This window comes from Protopterus annectens, chromosome 1.part2 (genome assembly GCF_019279795.1).
Source record: "Protopterus annectens isolate FY-2018-M chromosome 1.part2, PAN1.0, whole genome shotgun sequence".
In the NCBI taxonomy this organism is placed as follows: domain Eukaryota; kingdom Metazoa; phylum Chordata; order Ceratodontiformes; family Protopteridae; genus Protopterus; species Protopterus annectens.
Genome location: NC_056727.1, coordinates 158,476,115 through 158,504,041, shown reverse-complemented (window position 1 = coordinate 158,504,041; position 27,927 = coordinate 158,476,115). Strand labels below are relative to the sequence as shown.

The following is a 27,927-nucleotide window of genomic DNA, read 5'->3' as shown; positions in this document are numbered from 1 at the left end:
CTGGTTGGAATTCCCCAGTCAACAGATTTAAATAAGTAAATACATGCTATTTTGCTTAAGTTACCTCAGAAAAGCCTTTTCCATTCATTTCTTACTAGTATAAAAGACAGACGATGAGGCTCAATGCTTATGAATTAGAAATTAGTAAGACCTTAGTTTATGCGAGGTCATACAGAGGGGAAGTCAGATAAATGTTTTGTAGTATTTCCTAGTTTTATTATTTTTTTCTTCTTCCAGAATGCTGCCATTTAAGTGGTCTGAATGTTCTTCCTCACAACAGAAGACGTCAAGTAAGTATTGGTGAAATAAAGTTTTCACTGAAATGTCATAGTTTGAGTTTTATTAAAAAAAATACGTGTGTCATTAATGAGGTGATATAAATTTGCTATAGTTTGGCAAAACAAAAGCATATTTGTGGTGACATTTTTTCCTTTTTCAGCTGAAGGCACGTGACATTGCTGGACAGGCACTTGCTTTCCTTCAAGACCTTGTTGCAAGTCTCTTAAATTTTCATACATACATGGAGCAGAGAGTACAGATATTTCCCATTGATTCCGCTATTGACACAATTTCACCTCTTAACCAGAAGGTGCGATGTATGTACTAATTGCATAATACATATTGTCTGGCATGCATTGTTATCTGCACTGATTAGTATCCTAAGAATAATGAAGAGCTTACTAGTAAGGTACTGTTATAGCTTTATTGGCTGAAATTGCTTGTGTTCTGTCAAAGATGTTGCTTGATTTTTTTTTTAATTGTGATGCTAAATGTACCATAATCAGTACTGTGCTTTAATAGTAAAAATGTATAAAAATGGTGTAATGCAGCAATAAAAGGTAAGCATTGTTGCATTGTTATTATTACTGATATTGTAATTAATTGCATCTAATATATCTCAAAACATGGCTTACAACTAAGCCACTAAAATTATAAGGTTTCACACATCTTTAGCTGCAGCACCAGTTGTGTGAGTTAAAAAGACATCACTTTCAATTGTTAGTGATATTCTGTTTGTATGCAGTCTAGTTCTGGGCACTTAAGCAAAGTTGAATCAGCATAGACTAGAATGATAGTCCTGAAATTAAAAAAATTCTTATTCTGCACACACACTATTAGCCTTCTTAAAGGCATATTTTATCAAACACTTCAAACCATTTTTCTGTATATCTGTTGTGACTTGTATCATTGTAAGTACTGTGAATTTCTAGGAAACTGTACTTAAATTTACTCACTGTTAAGTCTTCTTCTTTCTGCTTTTCCTGGTTAGGGGTCGCCACAGCGGATTTTTTCCCGGTTAGGGGTCGCCACAGCGGATCACCTGTCCGCTCACGATTGGCAGTGGAGCGCACACACACGCACACACACCTAGGGGCAATTTAGAGTGTCCAATCCACCTAAAGCATGTCTTTGGGACGTGGGAGGAAACCGGAGCACCCAGAGGAAACCCATGCAACCACAGGGAGGACATGCAGACTCCGCACAGAAGGCACCCCAGGCACCCCAGCCGAGGATCGAACCGGAGAACCTCTTACTGTGAGGTGGCAATGTTAATTGCTGCACCACCGCGGCCACCCAGATTTACTCACGGTTAAATATTACATGTAAATTTAACTCCGTTAATTATGTATTCTGTGTGTAACTTTCTCAGTGTCATAACTGCTTTCTGAGCTGGGGCCATGTCTGAAAAAGGTCAATAGACAAACCCACTTACCTCAAAGTCAAAGTAAACTTTATTGTCATTCAGAAACCACACAAGTGCAAAAACTGAATGAAATTCCGTGTCTTCAGACTCAACCTACAGACAACATATAGACTATTTTCACAGACATTTACACATATAACACCTAGCTATTACATCACGGACATGCAGGTAGACAGACTAATAGTGCACATAAGTAGAAACACATTTTAACACTTTTTGAACTGAACACGTACCTAGTCAACAAATAGAATTAAATAATGGTTACTGTAAAAGTAAATCATAAAATCTGTGCTCTTTCCACCTTTTTGGTGTCCTAATACTGGTCACAGTTTCATGAGCATTGTTATTCCCTGTGAAGTCCTTAGCTAGTTCCTTGCCAACAGAATGTAAAATATTCGTCGATATGTAAAGCAGATGTATATAGTCAGCACTTCTAGAGCCTTCTTCATTTACTTCCTTTGCTTTTAGTATTTCACATCTTGCGACAGAGTTGGAGTTATTTCACCTAAGTAGTTATTTTTCTTTAGAGATCTTCAGACTTTAGATGAATATGATTTTAATTGTGATTTCTGTTGCCAGTCCTTTAATTACAAACCTCTTTGTTTAAGGTTAGTTTTATTGTTTCAACTCCTCCTTTTTTAAAAAGATTTATAACTGGAAAAAAGATCTATAACTGGGAGTCCGAAGAAAAACAAGTCAAACAAGATAAGCAATCAATAGAGATGAAAATAAATGGAAAATGTTATGTTTTTTCTTAAGTGGTTATTCCTCACGACTTACGAATACCGGAGTGCGTATTCAGTTTGTGAAGTACCACTGTTCTCCTCACTGATGCCTATGCTGCCAAAAATACCTCAGCAGCATTTTGTGTCATTGCTGGAACTAAAAACTCTGTGCTTGTCCACATATTCATTAGATCATTGTTGCGGTAGCATAAAGCATCAGTCAAGGATATTGAGCATCCAGCCAGTGTGCTAAATCATTTGGGTGTCTTTCTCAAGCACCATACTGCTGTTAAAGAATGAGAACATGGTGATGTAAATAGGACATATGGCCACCAAAATTTCAGAACTTTCTTGATGTCACATCTTCTTTGTTGTCGGTTAGCCTGTGACTAATGTTTTGTGGGCAGATGAGTATCCCTTTAGGAATCTTCCTTACCTTTTTCAGTGGAAAGCTTGGGTAATCAGAAAAGAGAAATGTGAATAAGATGGGCAGATACTGTACAAGGACTCTTACACAACCTGCTTTTTTGGCCTTGGAGAAAGTCATGGAATACAGTATTGTGAGATTTATTTGTCTTTTACACAAAAAAAACTGTCTACAGTAGGTTTAATAGTCTAAGTTTTCTAGAAACCGATTGTTGAAGGTGTTGGTTCGAGTATCCATGACTACCAATTGGACTTCCTCAAACATCCCCTTCAGTTGAAAAAGAAAAGTTTTAAGAACCTTTTGAAGGGACACAGGTGTCCACCTCTGATCTATAGTCTGGGGCAAACCTTTCTGCTATAGTAGTCTCAGAGCCCATGAAATGTCAGTCTGATCTTCCCAGGGTCCTCTGTCTAGGCTTTGTGGGAATTCACTAAGGGCCAAGATACCCTCATGTCCAGTCAAACTAGACATCATAAGCCAGTCAAAAAGGGGAATTCTGCTTCATTCTGACTGAAGTAGAGGATAGTGGTCCTCAAATCTTGGTAATAGAAGAGTTAGCAAGCTAGCTCATGAAGGTCAGGACATGCGTTTTCCAAGATTAAACTGCTTTCTTCTCATTCAGCTCTGTCTATTTTGAAAGGCTTATAAGAAGATTGGTACAACTTTGCCCAGGCTTCCTTTAGAGCTTTACAGTCCTTCCAGTTTTTAATCCTTGTGCCTTCATGTTCTAAAAGAAAATGATCTCCTCTTCTTTTGAGGAGGAGGGTAATCTCTGATACTGAGAAAGGTCTGGATTATGTCTCATAACTCTCTTCCTCGTTCCCTTATGAGTTTGAGACAGAGGAGATGATATCTTCTGACTTACCTGTTTAAGAAATTTTATTTTCTGATGCAGTCAGAAAATGAAATCATTATTTAAATAGGAGAGGAAGGAGGTTTCAGATGCACAGAAAACGTAGTATGACCTCTTCAGTCTGGATTCCTCCAAACCCACAGTTATTCCTCCAGTAGTTGCAGTGTTGGCTTATGCTTCTCCAGATTGTCAGCTTCCTGTAACTATTTAAGCCAGACAGGCTGTATAAAGTGGCCGAGTCCAATAAGTACCTCTTTAGGAATGCTTTAGCTGATTCTGCTGTAATTTCTACAGACAGGGATAGAGGATGTAAGCCTTTGGTTCTGCTAGTCCTGTCCTCAATGAGAAGGATAGCAGGGCATTTGACAATTATGGGAAGAAAGTGCATGCTTCTTCCTCTCTTGCTATTAAAACAGTTGTCTGCCAAACCTATATAGGAAAATATCTGCTGTTTGTATTTTCTGACATGCAGTAGTCTGTTTCTAACATTGTCATACTTAATATATTCTTCTAAACAAGTCAGAAAACATTCAATTAAACGTGCTTGTGATGTGTTTGATGCAATGTCAAGGGCTGCTGGGTCAGGTTCCAGAGTGTCGCGGAATACATCAAATCACATATTTTGAATACCCCTTTAGAAGAAGAATTTATTTTTGGGAATTCATCAGCAAAGATCCTCAAAAGTTTAGAGGAAAAAGTTTAGTTAATGTAGGGGGTGAACTTTCTTTTACTGGTCCCTAAGAATAGGATCTGTCCTTCAAGCCCTAGATCTTTCTTTAGAAAATCTTTCAGGACAAGTTATCAAAAGTTGTTATAGCAACAATATAAAAAGAAGTTGCAGCGAGACTCAAATAAGAAAGGGAATGAATCCTTGGAGTCTTCTCAACACAAAGAGTGCATGACTATCTGTATACTTCTTTCCTGCCCCCGCCATCCTGGCCATCCTTCCAAACTTGCAGGCAATCTCTATCTTTACTGTGCATATCTGGGAGCAAATAGCAACAGATTCTTGGGTGCAAAAAGTAAATTTAAAGGCTGCAAATTACATCGGGCTTCCCTTCTCCAAGAAAGAATCCAAAGACTCGTTTGTCCACTCAGATTCTAGAAGACATGCTTTCTCAAGATGTAATAGTGTTACCTCCCTCCACCCCCAACAGAGAAAGGGCTTTTAGTCAAGGACTTGTACTCAAGAAGGAAGGCACTTGGAGACATTTTATTCAGATCTTTCAGTTCTGAACTTCTGTCCCATTGTACCAAAGTTCAGTATACTAACTCTGCAGTCCCTTTTTTCTCTTCTTCCACCCTTGTAGTACTTAGTCACACTCAATTTCAGAGATGCGTATCACCACATACCAGTTCACAAAGGCCACGTTATTTGAGATCCTGTGTGTCAGGATTGCACTTTAATTTTACATCTTTACCCATTGGTCTATTAACTGCCCCAAGGGTTTTCATAAAATGCTTGGCTGCAGTCATTGCTTTCTGCACACATTTGGGAATCCACATTTACCCTTACCTAGCTGATTGCCTTATCTTATCATATTCTGCCCAATGCACCCAAATGTCCTTCCTTTTCTCCATAAACCCTTTTCAAAGGCTAAGATTTAAGTTAAACTGAGAGAAGTCTTCCCTGGTTCCATCTTGTAGGTTAACCTTTCCTGGAATGCCTTCTGGATGCCTCTTTCATGATGGCATACTTTCCTCTAGAGAAAGTCTCTTTCCACCATCTCCATTTTCTGGATCTGGCTCACTATTCCACTTCTACAGGAAGGGATTCTAAGTTACATGGCATCAGCTCTTCTCATGGTTCTTCTAGTGAGTCTTTGCATGAGGAAGATTCAGTGGTTCCTCAAATCTGGTCTGGTCCCAGCACCTACATCACCCATCCTTTCTTGTTCCAGTCTTGAATTTCAAAAGAAACCCTGTTGTGGGCCAATCAGGTTCAACTAAATCCAGGTTTGCCTTTTTTCTCCCCCAGTTTTGAGTAATTTTGTCACCACAGACACCTTAGACTTTTCCTGGGGAGTTGTGTCCAAGGGGATTCCCATTTCAGGAAAAACGCATAAGCATTTAGGAGATGGTAGCCCTGATAAAGGCAATATAAGCTTTCAACCAGTTGTGAACCCTCTGGACCACTGTTAGTAATAACAGACAGTACTACATTTATGTGATACATAAAAAGGAAGAACCAAACCAGGCTTTACCTCCTGTACAGGCTAACCATGATTACTGGGAGCTGGTATTTCAGAAGAATCTCTGCTTTCAAGCATTCTACATTTTTAAAGAGCAGAACATAATTGCAGACTTCCTGAGCAGATCCAGGACAAACCCTCTCAAGTGGATGTTACACCCAGAGGTCTTCCTGGAGTTTTTCCACCTTTAGAGAACTCTTAAAGTAGATCTATGTGCCTCCATTCACAGTGAACAGCTGCAGAAATTGTGTGCCAGGATTCCTTGGAAACAGGCCTGGAAGTTGATACCTCATGGGAATGTTCATTTATGCCTTTCCCCCTTTCCTGTGTTTACCAGTCTTACTAAAAATAAAGGAGGAGTCTTCAAAGATATTCTGCCAACACCATTTTGGTCCAGACAACATTGGTTCTCCCGTCTCATGCACCTGGCCAGGGACAGTTACCAACACCTTCCTTCTAGAGTAGACCTACTCATTCAGGATAAAGGGATCTCGCATTCATCTCAGCATTATGAATCTGCACCCATTGATATGGATGATTAGATTTTGATCCTGTTTAGGCATCTCTTTACAGAGGACATGCAACAAATATTAAAGGAGGATAGAAAACCTACTACTAGAGAATTATATTTGACCAAGTGGAAGAGATTTTCTAGATGGTACCATAACAGACACCAGGATCGATCCCTGGTAGAAGGCCCTCAGTGATTCTCCAGTACTTGTGTGAATTGACCTGTTTACATTTCTATCAAACTGCATCATTCAGACATTTCTGTTTGCCTGCCATTGGATCCCACCTTCTTTTTTGTTCCAAGTCAGGTAGTTCTTGAAACAGGTTTTACATGTTAGACCACCTATAAAGCAAGTGGCATCTTAATTTTGCTTTGGAGAAGCTAACCGCATCTCCATTTAAATCTGCAGCTAACCCTTCTCTGAAGTGTCTTACTTGGACAGTTTACTTATTGTGACTTCATCTAGATGAGTATATGTGTTGCAAGTGCTCATATATTTTCAGCCCATTTTTGTAATGACAGGATGACTTTCTTTGATTTTTAAAATGTATATTTATCTAAACACACACTGACAAGAAAAACTGCGGTAATAAGTAATACTTTTTTGTTTTGAATATTTGCCATTACATTCAAAGTGGTTGTAGTGATATTAATGTCTTACTCAAGTCTGCCACCATTCCATAAACATGCAGACTTATTCGGGCAGAAATTCTAGGTACACTACCAGATGGGTATCATTTTATAATTCCGGCAAACTAAAAATAACCCATTCCTCTACCATTGTCTAAAAAAAGCAATGTTTGTAAAGCACTTTTTCCTCTGAGCAATATTAATCGACTTTCTAAAATCACTCCATGTAGCTCAGGTCAGTTTTACAAAACACGCACATAACGATAATGATAACGCACACAAACAGAGAAAAGGCCCTCTGCATGGGCACTGTTAGTATCAGACATGAAAGATGGTATTGGTTCTCATTTAGGATTCAAACCCAAGACCACCAGCATACTCTGCTGGTGTCACTGCTGCTGGACTAACAAGAGCCTTTGGACAGATAGGTTTTGAGTTTTCCCTTGAGAGCTTTACATTTTATCCATGCAGCCCAGTTAGTTTTTCTTCAAACGTGTGACTACAGTACTGTATTCCTGCTGGTCTTCCTCTTTTTTTCCCGGTTGTGATCTTCAGCAATTTCAAGACATTTATTACTTTTTTCTGTCTTGTTCATCGAAGATTCATCATTCATATCATCCATTGTCCGAGTCAGAACCAAAGTGAACATTTGCCTATCACGGTAGGAAAAACACCTTAAGACCAAGCAAGAGTAATCACTTATACCAGATTCTGTATCAATGACACTCACTAATAGGAACTGAAGCAGTACCCCTTGCTGCAGTGTGATCTCTTCGTACAGGGCAGTCATGCTTACTGAACCTGGAGGGTATTTTTGAAAAGGTCACCAAAGCAATGGATGAAGACAAAACAGTACACATTATATACTTTGACCTGGCCAAAGGTTTTGACACAATTCCCCACTCAGCCACATTAGAAAAGTTAAATAAACTAGGAATAAACCCCTATGTCACCCACTTTTGGGCAACCTGCTCACAGATAGGATGCAGATAATCAAAACAAGGGAAGTTACTTCTACAAAGAGACCAGTCGCCAGTGTAGTCCCCCAGGGTTCTGTGCTGGGACCTCTTCTGTTTGGAATCTACTTTTCTGAAGTAAAAGCCAATACCAAAGCTAGGAGTAGTCACTGAATCCCCAAGTGATTAAGCCGTCCTGCAGGATGGTTTGTCCCAAATAAATAACTGGTGCCAAAGGCATGGACTGAAATGCATTATTTTATCCTTTGGGAAGTCATCTACCCTGGGGAACAACCACACCGACAATATGCCCTTAACAGTTGACCCACCTGCACTGGATTTGAGAAATTATGTGGACAGTGACCTAACATTTGAGTAGCATGTGTCCATTCTTGTAAGAAAGTTCTACTATATTTACACAGCTTATAAACAAAAGGATTGTGTCTAGATATTGAGAAGTCACTGACCCCCTTTACTTATCTCTCATTAGTCCAATCACTGAATATAATTCCTCCTTTGGCATGTATCTGTCCAGATACATGCAACAGCTAGAACATCCACAGAGATACTTTACTAAAAGGATACAAGGCCTAAACAACAAGTCCAACATGGACTGACTCAGAGCCCTGTCACTGTACCTATATCCTACAGACAGCTAATAGGTGACATGACTCTGCCATAGAAGGCATGCTTCAGCCCATTACTGATTGATTTACTGTACATCAGCAAGTCAAATTGCATGAGAAACACTCAATCTAGGGATCTAAACCTCTTCTGCTACATCGACAGAAGAGTTTGAAGGGAGAGGTATATCTCACATAAGATGCCACTGCTGTGGAACAGACTTCCCAACCACATAAAGCATTTCATCCCTGTTCATGTTCAAGCACAACTTAGGTCTATGGATGGGAACAGAACGTTTACCCCAGGACTACTTCCTGTACTAGTAATTGACAGAGGCAGCTCCTAAATGCTTTATGTCATGCCTGGATCCCCTCAAATTATCTATGGTTTGATTGCAGTTATTCTCATTAGGGATAATGTATAATTATTGACCATGAGATGGGTAAGGCCAATCTGTAACCAAATAGGATAGGTTATTTTGAGCACATAAAAGGAAACTGACTAGGCTTAGAGTGGCCCACAAGGGCAGCAAGGCTAGTACTTGCTTATGAACTATGAAACTAATAATTGATGCTGAATCATCTAGTTTATCTGATTCAGGAGTCATGAGTGGCATTTTTTGGATAAGGAGAACACATGCCTATATATCCTTTATATACCTTTCCACAGGAAATTTCTCAGGGTTGAAGCTGAGCAGTTTAATATCCAGGTTAGTGCTCCTTCCCTGACTTCATCTTTTCCTTTACCCCAAGAATGTTTGCCAAATGCCTTGTTTCAGGGTTTTGCTTACCTGAGTCAAAAGTGTGTCCCACTACCATATCTGGATGACTGCCTGGTTCTAGTTTAATACACCACTGAGTATATTCAAAACCTTACCGTGCTTAAGTAGGCATTACTCTTCATTACCACATTGGAAACCCTAATGCTATTTGTTCAGTTGTGACTCCTTGAAGATCTGCTGTTGTGACCGGTAAACTACCCACATCTGTCATTAATTAATTAATTAATTAATTAATTAATTAATTAATTAAATAATTAATTGTATTTATACCAACTTTCAGGCTTTCAGTTACCTGGGCGGCAGTTGCTTTGACTAACTTGGTGCTGATGAAATGCCAAACAGAAGTGTAAGGAATCTATGGTTTTCTAATGATGCATTAAATTAACAATACTTAGAATTTTCTTCTGTCAGTTTTATCTACCAGAATCCCTACTCATATTTGTTAATGTTAAGTAATTTAGCATTTGGCCTTGTTGAGACCACTTCTTTAACTGCAAGTAATGTGTAATGCTTTCTTTTAATCACTTTGTTGAAATGTTGCAGATAAATAAAAATGCAAATTTTGTTTTTATAGCAACAACCATACTGTTCACCCATTCTCTTAGCTTTAATTGCTTGTTAATAATACCTAAGTTTTCCATTCATTTAATTTCCACTTCTGATAGATACTTATGCTTTCCTTGAAGCATGGCATAGCAATCCGGATTTATTCATATGTAATATTCTTCTGGCAGACTTCCTAAGTTTTGAAAAATGTTATTGCTGTATCTCTGTATGATATTTGAAATATCTCTGCTCCTTTAATGTATATAGGAGCACAGTTTCATTCTGCTTTCATTCTGTGAATTTGTTTCACCATTCATAGATTCTTAGAAGCCAGATTAAGTGAAATGGCTTCCTTAAGTGCTAAGATTTGAAAAGTGATGTAGTACTTATCTTATACTCTCATGTTCATAGTTCTTGATCCATTAGCTTTTCTTGATGTCATGAGTATGTTAAAAATGTGTCCACATATTTCTTTCCCGTGCCTTTCAGCCAAATTTTTCAAAAGTATCTTAAAATTTAATGTCACATTTTGCATCTGTATCCAGTTTAAATTCAGCATTTCACTTATCTCTTAATATGTCTTACTAACAATCCAACTAACATTTTTCACGTGTCTAGTTTAGATTCAGTAATTTGCTTAATTCTCAGGATTACTTGCCATTGATCCATTTCTCATACTGGCATTGTTTATGATGCACAGTAATATCAAAACATGTTTTCATGTTTCTGTTAAATTCAAATTATTTTGAACAAAGTTGTCTTTCCCTTTGCACATTTGCAGGAGGAAACATTCTTTCACAACTTCTGAAACTAAGTAAACACTAGACACACCCTTCTTGATAATTTATAACCACACCTGGTACGTAAGGCATCAATCCAAAATGCAATATTTCATGTGCACTTCACAGCTCTTTTTCTTATATTCATTACTATTAGAATGCATTTACTTGACTTTTTTTTTTTATTTGGCTTGCATTTTATCTTGCACACTTATATTTAGTTAGTTAATTCTCTTAAATGTGTAGTTATAATTTCATTCACTATGCATAAATCCCTAGATTTTCATAAGGTCAGCTTCTCTTAATAGCACCCCCCTGTATTTAATCATTTATAAACTACTCAATATTGAGTCAAGCAGCTCTCCAAATTTAAAGCCTTTGACTTAATTCTTTATCCCAGTAATATTAGTGTTTGTCTGTGTATGACCATATAACCTTGTAAACAAGTGATGACTGTAAGACAAATTATTTCAGGGTTCATAACAATTGCTGAACTTCCTTCTGTTTGCTGTTCTTTTTTTTCTTGAAAGGTAAATTAAGTACATTCACAGCTTTTTCCTGAGTGACATTCAAATACAGGGCACACACTGTACCATTTTAGACTCCTTATTTGAGAAATAAGTTGAGTTTCTGGATTTATTGCTTCCAGATTTCTGTTAAATTGCCTTACATTGAGTGTTCCCAGTGGTTGCAGCTGGACCACTGTTCTAGCTTTAAGTTGTACTTATAAATACAGGAGCACTCAAAACAAATGTATTGCTTCATTTATTTGGATTCCTTCTAACATATCCTACCAATTCTGTCACATTAGAAATTAGTAAACCACACTGACAATGTGTTTGTGTACCAGCCTTCATGAGGGGCGCTACTGTGACTGTTAAAGTGTGCAGCAGAGTTTGCATGTTTTAGTCTGGTCATTCTTGTTTGAGTTGTTTCTTGGACTGCAGTTGAAATCATTTAAGACATGGACTCCAGATTATTGGCATTTAATATGAAGAAGACTGGCAGTGGTGGCAGGCAGGGTGAAAGACGGCTCATTTTCTGTTACAGCATTCTTTTAGTGTTCAGTAGAAAAGAAAAAAAAAACATTTAGCCACTTCTCACAAACACCTTTTAATTGCCTGCTTTGAGTTTTTATAGCATTGGATCCAGAAGTTAAATGTGAGCATTCTTTTCAGGAAGCTAGTTCAAGCAGTTGGATTGAAACATATTTAATGTATTGAAAACTTAATTTTATTCCATATCATGTGCTTGTATTTCATAATAATGTGACAGTTGAAATTGTAATAAACATTTGCTCATTTGTTTTCTTTCTATTTCTGAAATATGCCACAATGACAAACAAAACTCTGTAACAGCCTGTTCTTAATGCCTTTAACCTGCCTTTTTTCTTCATAACTGTGGCTATTATTCGATAGCTTCCCAGACCTCAGAGCACTCTTAAGTATTCTGTTGTCATTTCATAGCTTCCTTGGCCTCAGAGGGTATAGTACCTTGTATGAGAATGTTTATGACAGTGACAGTCATTGAGCCTCACTGACATAAAAAGAAAACAAAATAAAACTCTGATCAATTGCCTAGCCCCATGGTGAAGAGGAATAATACCATGAGTATGACCCATCTGACCTGTGTTCAGTTGGTGGCATCTGCAGGCAGGATGAGAGTGAATGATCACAGTCTTTTTGCGTATCTTTAGGGAAGGAGCGGTGTCATCAGCACACTGCATTATTGATTTCAGTTGGAGGGCAGAAGTATCACCAGCAGCATTGGGCTTATTGCAGCTCTTGCTGCAAAAGCCATGAACTCCAATCACATTAGTGCACATGATTGCTCCTAGGTGGGTAGCAATTATTAAATTTGCAGTGTTCTTCCCTGCGAGATAGAGAGAGAGGGGCTGATTCACCTGATCAAAGTAACTGACCTACCTTTGTATGACCCTACTCTTACTTCTAATGGGAGACTGGATTTGTTGTACTTAGATCTGGAGGAAAATGGGTCATATGCTCTTGCCCCAGGGAAGGAATAGATCAAACCTTTGTCCAGAGCAGGTAGCACCAGCAAGCCACCTGGTTAATGAACAACTTGATGCAATGGTGCCCCTCTACTCTTCCCTCATCAGACCCATTATTGAGTACAATGCACCAATTGGAATGTACCTGGCTAGACATCTCCAGCAGCTGGAGAGACCACAACGGTACCTAACCAAGAGGATTACTGGCCTCAAACAGTTGCCCTATGCAGCATGATTGAAAAAGCTAAGACTGTTCTCTGTTGCATACCTCTTTCTCAGAGGCGATCTCTGTCTAACGTACAGAGCTATGTCCAACCCAGAGTTGTTGAACATGCTCCATCTTAGCAAAACCAAATCTACTTGAGCTACATGCTCTAGGGATATAAACCTCAACACAACAATGAATAGAACATGCTGGAGGGATAAATTCCCTTCTCAGAGACTTCCCTTACTGTGGAGCAGGGTCCCGATCTACATAAGACAGAGCCCCTCACTATCACTCTTCAAGAGGAACCTTGATGAGTGGATGGGTAACAGAAAGTTCACACCGGGGATCACACCAACAGCACTACTAGATAGGATCCAAGGGTACTAGCTGCTAGTACAAGGGTCTAGGGAACTACTAAAGGGGCGGTGAATACCGCACAATGTGGCTGGGCTAATATATGCCTTCGGGCAGATAGCCCAGTACCAACCTATGAACCTATAAAGGTCTTTTGCTCTGCCCAGGAACCAATACTTGGCGTGCCCCAAGAAAGAGGACGGATTGATGAGGTCACCAGTTGCGTGTCCAGTTCATCTTCCTCAGAAGGAGAGATGTGTTTGTCAATTGGGTGAAGGTGATGGAGGCATTGTGTCAGTCAGGTGGATTTTGGAGGGGGGGGCAATCATTTATAGGAGCTTCTGTAATGGTAAAGACATAGTTCTACCTGGCTCCCTGTTATTTTCAAAATGCATACATCTTAAAGAAACATTAGCTTGCATCCATTACACAGCAGTGATTTTGATTTACTTATTTACTTAAATATAATACAGTATAATGCAATATATGTGATAACAGTTTCCTTCCTTTAGTTTTCACAGCATACTTAAATATAATCAATATACGTGATAACCGTTTCCTTCCTTTAGATTTAAATATAATACAATATATGTGATGACCATTTCCTTCCTTTAGTTTTTACAGCAAGTCTGCGCAACTGATGTATATGATTTAAGTATTAATAAGACCTTCCGGAAAAAACATGGATTTAAAATGAACTTGTCTATGGAGGAAAGGGAAATTTTGAAGGAATTGGTTACTGATAGAGAAATTCGAATCATGAAACCCGATAAGGGGGGCGGTATGGTTTTGGTTAACACCCTTGACTACACTAATGAGATTTGTGATATTTTAAATGATACAAATGTATATTTACCTGTATCTATTAATGAAATCAATATTTCATATAGAAAGATTGACCTTGTGTTGGAAGAACTAGTACTTGAAAACAGGTTGGATGAGAAGCTTGCGGATGCCTTATTAATAAAGAAACCAAGGTTAGCTACCTTTTTTGGCATTTCCAAAGTGCATAAGTCTACAACTGACCCCCCTTATAGACCTATTGTTTCTAGTGAGGGCTCTAAAACCTATTGTATAGCAACCTTTTTGGACCGGGCATTAAAGCATATCACAGGGAGTTACACCCGCCTATTAAAGGATTCATGGGATTTTTTGATTTTTTTAACCCCAGCAGCTGTATGTGGGTGAACTGTATTTTGTAACTATTGACGTGGTTGATTTGTTTTCATGTATCCCCACAGAGGAGGGGCTCGACCTATTCTGGGCATTGTTGGAAGAAAAAAGACCATTGTTGGACATTGATGTAGATGTTTTAGTTCATGAGGCTTGTGTTGGAGAACAACTTTATTTCGAGAGTGAAACTTTTAAACAGATTAGGGGAGTTGGTATGGGGGCAGCCTGTGCCTCCATATATGTTAATTTGGTGTTATTAAAATGGGAGTTGCAGTACATCTTCAATTCCATCTATTGGAAAAACATAAACTTTTACAGGCGTTTTTTGGATGATTTGTTTATTATATGGGAGGGAACAGTTAACTCTGTCACTGACTTTCTTACATTCTTGAATTCTACTACTAGTTTTCTTAGATTTACTTTTAAGTTTGACCAAAATTGAATTGATTACGTGGATGTTAGGTTAGACAAAATTGTTAAGGGTTTGAAATCTAGAATCCACAGAAATAGTACATTCAGTAATTCGCACCTTCCCTTTAATAGTGATCACCTTTGGAAACAGAAAAAAAGTATTGTTAAAGGTCAGATGGTTAGGGCAGCCAGAATGACCTCCGAAAGGGAAGATTTTGAAACTGAAATTAAATTTATTTCTGACCTTTTTAAGGTAAGAGGCTACCCAGTGGCCCTCATTGAAGCTGTTGTCCAAGAGGTCAAGGTGGGGTGTAAAATACCTGCCACTATTAGGTAGTACTGTGACAAGTGATCCTGTGGTGATAGAAAGTTGAAACAATTTCAAGAGATCCATGGTATTAGAATATAGCCGTGGTTCCAATGAGGTCAAGGGTTTGATTGAATCTCATTGGAAGATGTTGAAATTCCATAAGGACAGTGCTCATAAGATAGGTGAACAGCCCAATTTTGTTTTTAAAACCGGAACCAATTTAAAGAGGAGGTTTGAAAGGAAAAACCACCACAACAGAGTGGGGTGTGAGCAAGGAACAAGAAAATGTGGAAGGTGTGCAAATTGTCAATACATTGTTCATTTTAGGAAGGGGACCTGTACAACCAAGGGTATAGTATATTTCGCCTATTGCAGGGATTGTATGAGTTTCTATGTGGGTAAATCAGAAAGGGCACTTGGTAAACGTATTTATGAACACATTTATAGTATTAAGAGAGGGAATTTGAACAATGCATTATGTAAGCATTTGCAAATGGAGTCTGCACATTCTGTTTTTTCCTTTGGAATTTTAGAACAAGTTTTTCCCGACCCAAGGGGTGGTGATTGGGAGAACTGGTTGTGTTGCAGGGAGACCTTTTGGCAACTGAAACTAAATTCTTCCCAGCCACCAGGGTTGAATGAATATGTGTCAATCAAATCACATTTAGTGAATAGAGCTGAGAAGCTATAAACGTTCACAGATGTGGTGGAGTGTTTACATTATCCACTTTTAATGCATTTATCTTTAATTCATATTTCCTTTATTTTCTTGTTAAAACATTGGTTAAAAATGACTAACTTAATTGGGTTCAAACATTACATAAATATTGCTTAAAGCTTTTTTAGATTTCATTCTGTAACTTTACACTACACTTATAAAAGTGTTCAACTTGTCATTTTTACTAGATGTTATGTGTGTGTAGCACTTTAAATGTATTGACGCCTTTTATGAATGGATTTTATTTAAATAGGGTCTATTATAATGTACTTAGTTTTTTTCACTTGAAAAAGCCCTGCATTTGAGTCTTGGTGAAAGCGCTTGTGAGATTTGAATACATTTATTTGACTGCCATCCTTGTTTTTGCCTGGACAGTTTTTCCTGACTGTGGTGTTTCAATAATGGTCCTCTGCTTGGTATTTACTTAATCAATATATGTGATAACCGTTTCCTTCCTTTAGATTTAAATATAATACAATATATGTGATAACCGTTTCCTTCCTTTAGATTTAAATATAATACAATATATGTGATAACCGTTTCCTTCCTTTAGTTTTCACAGCATATTTAAATATACTACAATATATGTGATAACCGTTTCCTTCCTTTAGTTTTTCACAGCATACTTAAATATAATAATAATGATGACCGCTTTCCTTTTTTTAATTTTCACAACATATTTATATGTGATAACCGTTTCCTTCCTTTAGTTTTTCACAGCATATTTAAATATACTACAATATATGTGATAACCGTTTCCTTCCTTTAGTTTTTCACAGCATACTTAAATATAATGCAAAGTATGTGATAACCGTTTCCTTCCTTTAGTTTTTCACAGCATACTTAAATATAATGCAAAGTATGTGATAACCGTTTCCTTACTTTAATTTTCACAACATATTTAAATGTAATACAATATATGTGATAACCGTTTCCTTCCTTTAGTTTTTACAGCATACTTAAATATAATACAATATATGTGATAACCGTTTCCTTCCTTTAGTTTTCACAGCATCTTCATGAAAATGCAGTGTATGTTCGCCCACTTGAGGAAGGAATGATTCACTTATTTGAGAGTATAACTGAAGACACTGTGACTATATTGGTAACCAAACTTTCTTTCTTCTTTACATGGATGTGAAGTGTTTCTTATATACACACTGATTTTGAATCTTTTTTTTTTTTGTTAACTCTGGTTTATTGTAGGAAACTGCTGTGCAATTGAAAGAATTTTCAGATCACCTGACCTCCTATACATGTTTCTTAAATAAGATCCTTCCTTACCAGCTAAAAAGGTAAGCATAGATGAGCTTTTTCCCGGTGGTAATCTGTGTGCTGGTCACGTGTGTTTGTTCATGAAGCCCTACTGCTTGGGGAAATAGACTGCACACTGATATACCTATGCTCGCTTTTTTCTTTTCTTTTCTTTTTCATGCAGTGTCTTCTTCTTTTGGCTTTTCCTGGTTGGGAGTTGCCACAGCGGATCACCTGTCTGCTTATGATTGGCAGTGGAGTTTTACAGTGTTGAGGTGCCAGCCCAGCGCACAACCTTCCACAAAAGGCACACACATGCACATACTCACACCTAGGGCCAATTCAGAGTGTCCATTCCACCTACAGCATGTCTTTTTGATGTGGGAGGAAACCGGAGCACCTGGAGGAAACCCACGTGACCACAGGGAGGACATGCAGACTCTGCACAGAAGACACCCCAGCCGAGGATCGAACCGGAGAACTTCTAGCTGTGAGGCGGCAACGCTAACCGCTGCACTGCCATGGCCGCCCAGGATACTGCCACCTTTTTTTTTTTTCATGCAGTGTATGACTTGGAATTTTGGCCGTTTGGGCAGTTTGTTCCATCTCTTTTAACTTCCTGGTTTAAATGCCTGCATTTGTGCTTGTTTCCCGCCTTTCCTGTAACTAGTCTAGTCCAGATACAGACTTGCTGTATCCAGGACTGTTTGTATGCTTCTGAGTCCCCCCAAGCATTTCTGTGTTGGAGGGAAGCCTTCTAGCTTATCAGTGGGAATGGTAAGCACTAGGTAGCCTATCTACCACAAGAGGAGTGGTTTCTGGCCCAGAAATTGTAGTTTATTGGCTGTTTGAGCAGTTTTTCTGTCTCTTTCAACTTTCTGGTTTAAAAGCCCACGCTTGTGCTAGTTTCCTGCCTTTCCTGTAACTAGTCTATTCCAGATACAGATTTGCTGTATCCAGGACTGTTTGTAACTTCTGAGCATTGCTAAAAAGTCTGCTTTTCAATGTTTCCCTTAGATCTGCTAGTACTCTCCTCTCCTGCACTTTTAGTAGCTTGTTAGTTTAGCACTTTACCAGACTTCTTGTAGTAGTTATTTTAGCACACAAAAGTGCTACCAGCACTAAATGTCCTACAAGGAAACAACTACAGCACTTATTATTAATGCCCACTCCACCAGGCATGTCTAAAAGTCAGTTCCCTGTGCCTTCTCCTATTAACCTGGTGAACTTGGGCATCCTGAGGCAATGTAGCAACTGCCTCATGTACACCAATAACCCTCTCCTCTTCCCTCCCAACACTCAGACTTGCGAGAGATGCAGTTATATATCCAAATTGGAAGCCATGCACTCTCCAGCCAAGACCGGAATAGCTGGTCAAGAGGAGAAGGTCAACACTTGCACCGCACCACATGGAGCACATAGCCCTCCAGAACACACACCAGCACTGCCTTCACATAAAAACACAAACCACACACCCACCTTCATGGAGGCTCTCAATAAAAATCTACCCAAACAGCAGAGACCTCCAAGGCAGAAACGCACTTAACCACCACAACACAACACTAATCACGAGACACATAACTCTCCTAAACAGTGTGCCACTCAGCCAAAGCCCCTAAAGCAAAACAGCATGCCCAGCACACTAGTCATAGATGACTCGATAGTGAGGCACACTGATGTCCCACTCACTAGGTTGAATAAGGAGAAAGTAACAGTCAGCTGCCTGCCAGGATCCCCCACATAACGCACACACTCAGGTCCCTCAACAAGTACAAATATGACTCTGTCATTGTACATGTGGGTGTGAATGACTTGAGATGTACTTTCCTGAGCTACATGAAAAGAGACATGGAAGAGCTCTTGGATTATGTAGCCCAGGCGGGTATGACCCAAGCCCTGAGCAGCCTCCTACCATCACCCAGAATGATACCACAGTACAATCAGAAAATGATCGATTTCAACAATTGGCTAAGTTTCTGGTGTCATTTTAAGGGGATCCAGTATCTGTCTGTCTGGGATGACATGATTGACGGACTTCGATACTTTGCCAGAGATGGTCTGCATCTGTCACCCCTGGGCTTCCGGATACTGGCCAATGCTCTTAGCACCCCTATAGTGCCTTTTTTAGGCGGTGTTCCAAAGACCAAATTACCACCGTAACAGCTTCAAACAAATGCAGTCTGAGGGTCATGCTGCTCAATGCTAGAAGTCTAAATCTCAAAATGCACTTGCTCAAAGCACTCCTTAAAATGGAGAACATCGACATTTGTGCTGTAACAGAGCTGGTTCAAGACAGCAGAAAGTACCCATGCACTACCAGGCTATAACTCCTTCCACACCTTTCGACCCCAGAATGTAGACTGAAGCTCCAAAGGCAGTAGTGTTTCCATAGTCATAAAGATGCGTACACCTCCAGACTGGTAGCTCAACATAATGCGTCAGAGATACGCCAGTTGCAGCTAACATTGGGTAAGACAGAGATTCAGGTCTTAGCCTGCTACAGATCCCCAGCCTTGTTCCAAGAATCACGCTCCACATTCCTAAACACCCTGGAGAATATTAGGGTCCAACCTAACACTCTCATACTGGGCAGCTTCAACTGCCCCTCCATTAACTGGGAAAACTACTCGTGTACCAATACACTTGCCCAACGTTTCCTGGAATTCATTAATTACAATGCCCTGGATCAGCTCGTTCTTACCCCCACTAGAGGTAGCAACATCCTTGAGCTGGTCATTACTAACATGGGGGACCGTTGTTCTACACCAATAGTCAACTCCTCCCTGGTTAGATCCGACCACAAACTAATCATCTTAAAATCCACATCCCTTCCACCCGCCCTGCAAAGGTGTAACCATCATGAAAGACTTCTCCAAAGCTAACTTTGGGCTCCTAAAAACAGAGGTGGCTAACTTCACAGCACTCATGCAAATGGAGAATAGTTGCATGACCGCCAAATCATACACCAATGCACTGTACGAACACATACACAAATGCATGGATCTCGCCATACCCAATAGAACCAAGACGCTCTCCTCCAAGAAAAGGAAGCCAGTCTGGTGGTCCCCTGCCATAAATAAACTCTTCAACAGAAGGAGGAAACTGATGCGGAATAAGGTGAAGTCCCAAGACTGGAAAAACTCCCTTATCAGCCTCAGCAAAAAATTGAGATCCCTCATCAAATCCTCTAAAGATAGCTATGAAAACAGAATTGCAGGAGATAGTAAAGACAACCACAAGACCTTCTATAGTTTTGTAAAGAATCTCCATGGCTATACCTAGATTTGCTCTGAGCTACTGCACAATGGTACCTCCTATACAGAGTTAACAGATATTGCCAATATACTGGCCGACAGATTCAGTGCCAACTTTACCACTCTCTCCCCCAACAAAGGACCAATCACAATACCAGTAGATTGCCAGGCACCCAGTATTACTGCTGCACAGGTTAAAACAGCACTGTCTAAGGCCAAGAATACACCTTCTATGGGACCTGACAATATCCCCGGCTGTGTTCTACATGAACTACAGAGTGAACTGGCACCTCACCTGTGTGCCATGTTCAGTCACAGCCTCGCCTCAGGCTTTGTCCCTACTGAATGGCGCACTGCTACAGTCATCCCTCTCCACAAAGGAGGGGCAGCTACAGACCCTGGGAACTATCACCCCATTAGCCTGACGAGTCTGATATGCAAAGCTATGGAGCGCATCATCATGGACCTAATAAACAAGGATATAGGGAATCTCCAAACTCTGGATCCCACACAGTTTGGTTTTGTGAAGGATAGATTATGCCTGCTCAACCTGGTCGACTTCTTTGAGTCAGTCACCAGAGCTGTGGATGAAGGCAAGGTGGTTTATACAGCCTACCTTGATCTGGCCAAAGCCTTTGATACCATTCCCCACTCAGGAATCCTAGAAAAACTCACTAAGCTAGGCATCAGCCCCTATATCACTAGGTGGATTGCAAACTGGCTTACAGATAGAACCCATAGTGTGAAAGTAGCTGACTCCAAGTCAGACTGCCGACCAGTCATAAGTGGAGTCCCACAGGGTTCGGTCCTAGGTCCTCTCCTGTTTGGTATCTACTTCTCTGAAGTCCAAGCCAACATGAAAGGACTCTGGCTGACAACGTTTGTAGACAGTTGCAAGTTGGGAGCTATTATTAACTCCCCAAGTGATGTTGATATCCTACTGAAAGGCCTCACCGAGACCAACGAGTAGTGTCAGAACCATGGCCTTAAACTCAGTGCAAAAAAATGTGTCATCATCCATTTTGGGAAAAACCTTGTTCCCATGAATTACCACATCGATAGTAGTCCACTGAACACAGAAGGCATTATAAGAGATCTGGGAACACAGGTTGACAGCAACCTCTCTTTTGATCACCACATTGCCACTGTGGTTAGAAAGTCCTATGTGGCACATCTCATTACTAAGGGGGTTGCATCCAGGAAGAAAGAGGTCATTGTCTCCCTCTACTCTTCCCTCCATTAGGCCAGTCATCGATTACAATGCCCCATTTGGCATGTACCTCACTAGACACCTGCAACAACTGGAGAGGCCGCAAAAGTACCTCACAAAGAGGATCCTAGGCCTTAAACACTTGTCCTATATGGGCAGACTCAAAATACTCCAACTGTTGTCTCATATCGCCTACTTAGAGGCAATCTCTGCTTGACTTACAAAGCCATGTCTGATCCAGCTCGGTTAGAAACGTTACATCTAAAGAAATCCCAATCCCTCTGCACCACACGCTCCAGAGACCTCAAACTCCTTACCACAATCAACAGAACAAGCTGGAGGGACAGGTTCATAACTGAGAGACTGCCCATGCTATGGAATAGACTTCCCATACATGTCAAACAGAGCACCTCACTGGCCCTCTTCAAGAGAAATCTTGATGAGCACATGGGAAAATTCACCCCGGGGATCTTTCCAGTGGCTCTACTCAACAGAGGCACTGGGAACTAAGGTTGGTGGTATGATGCTAGGGTAATCCTATGGGCTAGGCTTTAAAGGCTCCAGGGCCATTAGCCTAGTACACACCTATGAACCTAGAAGTTATATCCATGTCTATCATGTTTGTATACATTACACACACACACACACACACACACACACACACACACACACACACACGTATGGGTCTATTCACTTCAGTTGAGTAGCCCATATCTTGACCTCAAACGGTCGACAAACTGAATGTCAAGACGTTACCACTCATGCACTGAGAAAGAACTTCAGTGCATGCAACTTACACACACAGAAATGAAATAACTCATTTTTTGCAGACTGTGCTTTGGCCCCTTGCAGCCTGCACCCCCTTCTAATTATATATTCTAATTCCGAGATTGCACAGTCCTGAGGAAAGGGAATATTCCCCTACCCAGGGATTGTCAGTGTCGGACACCTGTTGACAATCTGCATATATTGACCAAATGCAGTTGATTAGATAGAGTTTATATAATGAATGGAGGATGTGAGGGGTGGAGGGTGTCTCCCCTACAGAGAAAACACTTTTTTTGGTTGTTCTAATGATTAGCCTCAGAGCACGAGCTGTAGCTTGTGAACGCTATACAAGGACACATAAAGTGAAATCACATTCCTGTCCCCTACAGATCCATTAGCTGAAATGGTCATTTTAACATTGAATATCTTTAGTAGTATTTCCCAGTATTATAGGAATTACAGGTACAATTTGGACAGTAAAAATGAAAGTTTTTCAGAGTACAGAATTCTTTTGTTAGCAAAACTTTCAACATGCAGAGTATATGTTTAACAACAAAGAGAAAAACTTGCCAAACAACTGTTACAAAGTGGCTGTCAAAATCTGGCAATAATTAATTTGCATAATTCTAGTGATTTTTACTTTTGTAACTTTTTCATTAAGGTGAAATGATTTTGCAGGTAAAGGGGATTGCCATCGTGTACATTATCTATGACTTGATTAAGTTTATTAGCTTGAGTTGACTTGTTTTTGACTTGACTCTGCCATGTTATAGTGAAAAAAAATCTCTCTTATGGTAACTCATCTTGTTTTGAATCCAGTAGGCAATTAATTAGAGTAATATGATGCAGTTATAAGTAAACAACAGGGTTTTGTCTGTTTTGCTAATAGCTACCTTTCTGAGCACAAGTTGATCAAGTTCAAGTTGTTGACTATACCAGTCTGTCAACAAGAAGTCAGAATACTAACACAGTGTGTGGCATGTGAACAGCAGGCTGTGGAACACACAAAATAAATGCCTTTCAAACAGCCCCCCCCCCCCGAAACCCGCTGGGGACTATATTTCTTACGCCCCCTTGCAACTATATGTATAATGTCTGTGTATGTGTGTATGTGTGTGTGTGTGTGTGTGTGTGTGTGTGTGTGTGTATATATATATATATATATATATATATATATATATATATATATATATATATATATAAAATGTGTTTGTGTGTGTATACACACACACACACACACAGTGAATATAAAAAGTATACACACCCCTGTTAAAATACCATTTTTTGTGATATAAAAAATGAGACCACAGTAAATCATTTCAAAACTTTTCCCACCTTTAATGTGACCTATAACATGTGCAATTCAATTGAAAAACAAATCTGTTGGGGGAAGAATATAAAAAATAAAAAATGTACAATACGCTGGTTGCATATGCGTGCACACCCTTACATTAATACTTTGTTGAAGCACCTTTTGATTTAATTACAGTATTCAGTCTTGGCTGGGCCATTCCAAAACTTTAATTTTCTTCTGGTGAAGCCATTATTTTGTTGATTTGGATGTACACTTGGGGTCATTGTCATGTTGAAAGGTGTGTGTGTGTGTGTGTGTGTGTGTGTGTGTGTGTGTGTGTGTGTGTGTGTGTGTGTGTGTATGCATGCATATGTATAAATGTATATATCCACTGAAGAAATTGGAACCACACGCGGTATATAAAATCAGAATGGTCTACTGTTTATTGTATAGATAACACTCACGTTAAAAATAAGCAAGGGCTTCCCTTATGTGAAATACACAATCACTGGTAAGCACTTTCGTCTGTTAATACAAATGTCATCTGAATGTATGTGTATGTGTGTGTGTGTGTATATATATATATATATATATATATATATATATATATATATATATATATATATATATATATATATATATATAGATATATAAAATATATTAAGACTGTAGTATCGCAGGTGATTTGGAAAGTAGTCTGATCTCTATAAGGAGCATTGCTCCCCCTAATCCTTGATTGCGCTCGAGCAAACAGAATCCATTGACTATATGTATTCTAGGACAGTCATTGAAAGAAGTTCAACTGCAAAGCTCTTAGTGAGCTATCCTTCATATAAATAGACAACACCCAAACATCTAGGTCCTCTTAAATCCTTTAGCATTCCAAAATAATATTCATATAGATATAGTTCTATGTACCTTTAACTAAACAGTAGTTAATATTCCACAGTATTGTTTTCAATAATATATTCCTTTATACCATTGTTTATTACTGTTTGAGGGACTGGGTGTCACCCTGCTTCTCCCCAAAACATTCCCCCTGGCCAGGTAAAAAATGCTCAGGTTATATATTATCGTCATACTTGGAAAAAAAAACACAAATAACTTATAGGCTAGTAAACATCAAGTTTCAAACAAGAGCCAGAAGGACCTTGATCCAGTCTGACCTCCCAATTACAATTTGATGATCCAGGGAGGTAGATGTCAGATTAGCCACTAATATAAATAAATGACTTGCTCTTTAGTTACTTACCATCTTTAACAGTCAGTCTTGATGTGGTTAAAATGCCTCTGTTATAGTGATACTGCCCATTCTAACACAAAATCAGTTCCAGTATGAGGCAATACTGTATGATGGTCTTAAGAAACTGTCATCATCTCCACACCTGGGTAGTTACCTAGGAGTGTCAAAGCTGTTCTGGATGTATTGATAAAATGCCTGAAGACTACATTGTCACTGACAGTTTTTCCAGCATAGATAACAAGTATACATGGTGCACAGTTGTAGCTACCACACCAGTTTCACCATAGCACCTTGCAGGTGATATCTTGCTGTTCCACAGGACATAGTTTTAGTAATCCAGTGTAACAACTGTACCATTCGCCAATGCAGGCACCTACCTTGCAGTACTATTTTAAGTTGCCTGTTTTTCCTGTAAACATAATAGTTCTCAAAAATGGTGGTGAAGTGTAACTGTCAAGCCTAGAAAATTACAAGAGTGGTGTCCTAGCCTCTATTCCTTTAGCCTTAGTCAAAAAAGTTAGATTACCCTCTTTTGAAAAATGTAGAGTTCTCCCGTAGTGTCAACTCCAGGCCCCTGTCACCCTTGGTTTTCTATCCTGTTGTACCAGAAATAGGCTTGACCAAGGAAGACGAATAGGGGTGTCTTCCCCAGTAACTTTAGCTACTATTTGGCTTAATGAGAAGTTTCAAAGGCCCATGTCTATCATGCTGCATAACTGCTCTGGTGAGAGAAGCATTTTCCATGAGCCACTTCAACTCACCATGGCAAACTAGCATCCTGAGAGTATCAAGGGGCATCATGTCATAATTTTGGCTGATGTCTGCATGTTTATGAGGCCACATGAGTGTAAAAGGCTTCATTTACTTCACTTCTGACTGACTGTAAGAGACTTATTGAAGGGAAACAAAGCCTTGATGGAGTGCCACCAGTTACAGATTAAACCTGGCAGAATCCCCTCCAGCTGGGCATGATTTGTATGAAAGAAAGATGCTCTTTTCATTCAACCTTCTCACAGTGAAGACCTGCATCAGGTGTCACAGAAGGAGAGCAGTTTCTTGTCATAACCCTAGCGACCCAGTCCCATATTGTTTGAGGGAGAAGGCCTAGTTTCCCAGACATTTCAGACTAATTCCTACTAAAGCCAGTGTTGGGTTCTCCCAGTCACATAATCCAAGGCACTCTTTATTATTTTAAATTCTGCAGTGTCCAGTGACAGGTTTAGGTCCTCAGACAGAAATGTACATCTACATAAAATACAGTGATATCTTCCTACTCCCATTTCAGAAGCGAAGGAGTTTGTCTCAGGTTTTTACATACAGCTGCAGAACATTACTGAGGCTCCTGGCTAATACTAATCTTCATAATAACTTCAGCTACAAATCAGTCTCGGGTTGTTCTTCAGGAAGGTTCACTGTAATATTAAATAACATTTGAGTTTCCCTACCTTATATGCTCCTCTACCTGGTCAGAGTTTTCATCAGCTCTGCTTATGTATGCATCAAGAATTACACTGGTCTTATCCCACAGTTCTGTGGAACCTTGTTTTGTGTATGAGGTGCCACGTGTCTAGCCAGCTGAAAGCCTTCTTCACATCTTTTCTTTGTTGTCCTTGCTTCACATAATGCATCATCTGCAGCATAATTTTGCCTGAGTAGCTCCTTGAATTTTCCAACCAAATTCTTTATTTAAAGATTTTCATTAAACCTTGTAGGACACCATGGAGAGGTAGCTGAGCCTGGAGATCTCTATGCCTTGTAGACTAAGGTAGATTCATATATATTTTAAGGTAGCTTCGTCTTAGAACCATATTTACATTGTTATTACCCACCCTCTGGCTGTACCTACATCCTCATGGAGGTCTAGGCCAGTCAGGCCCAAAAATAGGGAGAGTTTTTAAATATTTCACTTATAAACTTAGAAAGTTGATAGAATAACAGGTTTTATACTAACATGAATTTTCTGAAGAATGAAACCCAAATATCTTTATTTTCTGACTTCAGTTCTCAATGATTTGCCAGAAACACAAACATTTTATGAGGAACAGACCAAAAGTATGAGTCCAAAATCTGGACATTCTGTGGAAACCTGGACAGTTGAGATGTAAGCTTTCCACCGTGTTTTGTTTATCTGTTGGTGAAGATTTAGGTATTTTCCAGTGTTAGTGAAAGAACTTGTGGAGATGCAGGATTTCAGTGATAATTGGATCTTCATTTGCAGGGTAGACTAGGCACAGGTCTCCCTTCTAAAGCTTATAAGATAATAAAGGAACAGTGCTACAGCCTCTCCTGGTAGCTCAGGTTCTAGGCTTCTGATCATCTTGGTTAGGAACCTCTGTGGCATTTCTAGTTGTTTGATATGTATGATGAGGTACATCCCAAAGGGAGCATTGTACTCTGACTGGCCTAATCTATGGTGAGTATAAGCGAATTGTGACCTCCATGGATTTGAATGATATTCCCTTGCTGATTAATTGTGCTCAGTAGAAGGATTTCATGACTTCTGGTCTGGGGTGATGATCAAAAGTAGGGCATTATCAACCCAAGCTCCAGGGTATTTAGCTATATTTGTATTTTGTAGTGTTATATTAGCACTAGAGTATGCTCTCTCTCTCTCTCTCTCTCTCTCTATATATATATATATATATATATATATATAATCTATAGGGGAATGATTGCCAAATGTGACAATACTGCATTTGTTATGTGTTTAAAAGGGGAGAGTTTTATATGAGGTATGATTATCTGAGGAGGACATAACAATAACTCCCAGTTTGCAGTAGTATGCAAACTTAGTAAACCAGAGGTCCTGGCTCCCTGTGTGAAGAATAGATAAGTAAATGGTGAAAAAGAAGGGTACTAACACTGCGCTCTGAGAGACACCACTGATTATCTTCATACTTTCTAATGAGGCACCTGTGACTTGTACTGTATGGGTTCTGCCTTTTAGCCAGTTGGCTATCAATTTTACCTTGTAGGGATATATTTTTAAA

The 27,927-nt window shown here is 39.4% G+C and overlaps 1 protein-coding gene across 3 annotated transcripts in view; it reads left to right on the top strand.

Moving 5' to 3' along the window:
- Positions 1-27,927, top strand: part of PPP1R21 (protein phosphatase 1 regulatory subunit 21) — a 1,169,673-nt gene that overhangs the window by 272,216 nt on the left and 869,530 nt on the right. For all 3 annotated transcript variants that reach the window (XM_044055342.1, XM_044055334.1, XM_044055351.1), the window contains 4 exons: positions 238-290; positions 440-589; positions 16,918-17,019; positions 17,121-17,209. In XM_044055342.1, the coding sequence (XP_043911277.1) occupies positions 238-290; positions 440-589; positions 16,918-17,019; positions 17,121-17,209 (394 nt within the window). The remainder of the gene's footprint in view (positions 1-237; positions 291-439; positions 590-16,917; positions 17,020-17,120; positions 17,210-27,927) is intronic.